The 1612-nt window shown below is 47.6% G+C and overlaps 1 protein-coding gene across 1 annotated transcript; it reads right to left on the reverse strand.

Annotated features, from left to right (window-relative positions):
- LOC139726268 (late histone H2B.L3-like) lies at window positions 1-435 on the reverse strand. Its single transcript, XM_071637340.1, has one exon. The coding sequence runs from the start codon at window positions 415-417 to the stop codon at window positions 46-48; it is 372 nt and encodes a 123-aa protein (XP_071493441.1). The 5' UTR covers window positions 418-435; the 3' UTR covers window positions 1-45.
- Between the last annotated feature and the right edge of the window lie 1177 nt (window positions 436-1612).

The following is a 1612-nucleotide window of genomic DNA, read 5'->3' on the forward strand; positions in this document are numbered from 1 at the left end:
CTCTAAAAAGAGCCGTTGGTATCCAAGAAATCGACAGAAGTCAATTTACTTGGAGGTGGTGTACTTGGTGACGGCCTTGGTGCCCTCGGACACAGCGTGCTTGGCCAGCTCACCGGGGAGGAGGAGGCGGACAGCAGTCTGGACCTCACGGCTAGTGATGGTCGACTTCTTGTTGTAGTGGGCAAGGCGGGAAGCCTCGGCAGCGATGCGCTCGAAGACATCGTTGACGAAGCTGTTCATGATGGACATGGCACGGCTAGAGATACCAGTGTCGGGGTGGACCTGCTTCAGCACCTTGTAGATGTAGATGCCGTAGCTTTCCTTTCGCCTCCTGCGTCTCTTCTTGTCTCCGCTAGGCCTGGGGGCCTTGGCCTTCTTGGAGCCCTTCTTTCCAGCAGCTTGCGCTTTGGGTGGCATGATTGTTCACTTTGCAGTCAGAAACGAATCTGTGCTGCCAACTGGTTGCCGCGGATATTTATAAGGCAGCGCCCGAGTTTGGAATTGGCGGTATATGTAAATTAGACTCCGCTGCCACCCAGCGTTCAGTTAAATTTGCATATTTATGATTTTATCGGACTCTGCGGGCGCATTGTTCGTCGCCAAATTTCCATTGGTCGATATTTATTCGATGCGCACCGCTGATTCGCCCTTTGAGCGGCGGCGAATTTATATCACTTCCTGGATAGAACAAAGCCCACTCTACCCGTGTCATGCTGTGTGGTATTTCTTGACGCTGCATAAGGATGATAATATGTGTCCCTATGACCATCGTGGTACTAGTTTATACATGTACATGTAGCATAGGACATCTGCTTATGTTAGAGGTGCCTCCCTGACAGAGCTTACCCTTGCCCTTGCCTTTGGATATTATGTAGTGAAAATATAATAAGGCCCTAAATAATTGATGATAATGACTGTACTGGCGGTTTCTGTATTTTCACATGACAGCCAACTCATGATCGTTAGCTACTGGCATGACTGGTACGGTCTGTTCTCGGGTTTAAAAAAAAAACGTCTTTTCTGAGGAGTTTTATATCTATCTCTTTTTCTTTGTATATACTGACGTTACTGTGACTGTTCTCGAGAAGGATTCCGTCAAGGAGCTTGTGTTGGTTTGAAGCTCCTTGATTGATGATTCCGTGATCCAGTCGTATTCCCGATGAAATACAGATTGATCTTTGGGTGCACCGTCACCAGTCGAAAACTCGTCAGGACTAACCCATGGTCACTATATACAGTGCCCCGGGCGCCACTCATTGGGGGCGCAAAAAACGAAAAAAAAAAAACGAAGAAGAAGAAGAAAAAAAAAAAACTCGCCCGGAAAGGGGGGGGGGGGGAGGGAGAATGATGGGGGGGGGGGGGGCAAAAAACCAAATCAAACAAGGTAAAAACAAAACGTGACGACGCGGACAAAATGACAATGTCTATTGTGTTCACACATGTCATCTAATATTTAGCAGGCAAAATGTTTCACTGAGCAGCGGCTGCAATTTCTCTCGTTCTGAAGGCGATCGCCGATTGGATCAAAAGAGGACGCTAACGGTTTCGAACATACGGGGGGGGGGGGCGCAAAAAAAAAATCAAAAAAGATAAGAACAAAACGTAATGATGA

Source organism: Diadema antillarum, unplaced genomic scaffold, assembly GCF_040938485.1.
Source record: "Diadema antillarum isolate AM-2024a unplaced genomic scaffold, OU_Dant_1.0 scf00000017, whole genome shotgun sequence".
Classification (NCBI taxonomy): Eukaryota; Metazoa; Echinodermata; class Echinoidea; order Diadematoida; family Diadematidae; genus Diadema; species Diadema antillarum.

Coding starts and splice junctions, on each gene's coding strand:
- LOC139726268 (XM_071637340.1), bottom strand. CDS start 417: ATGCCACCCAAAGCGCAAGCTGCTGGAAAGAAGGGCTCCAAGAAGGCC.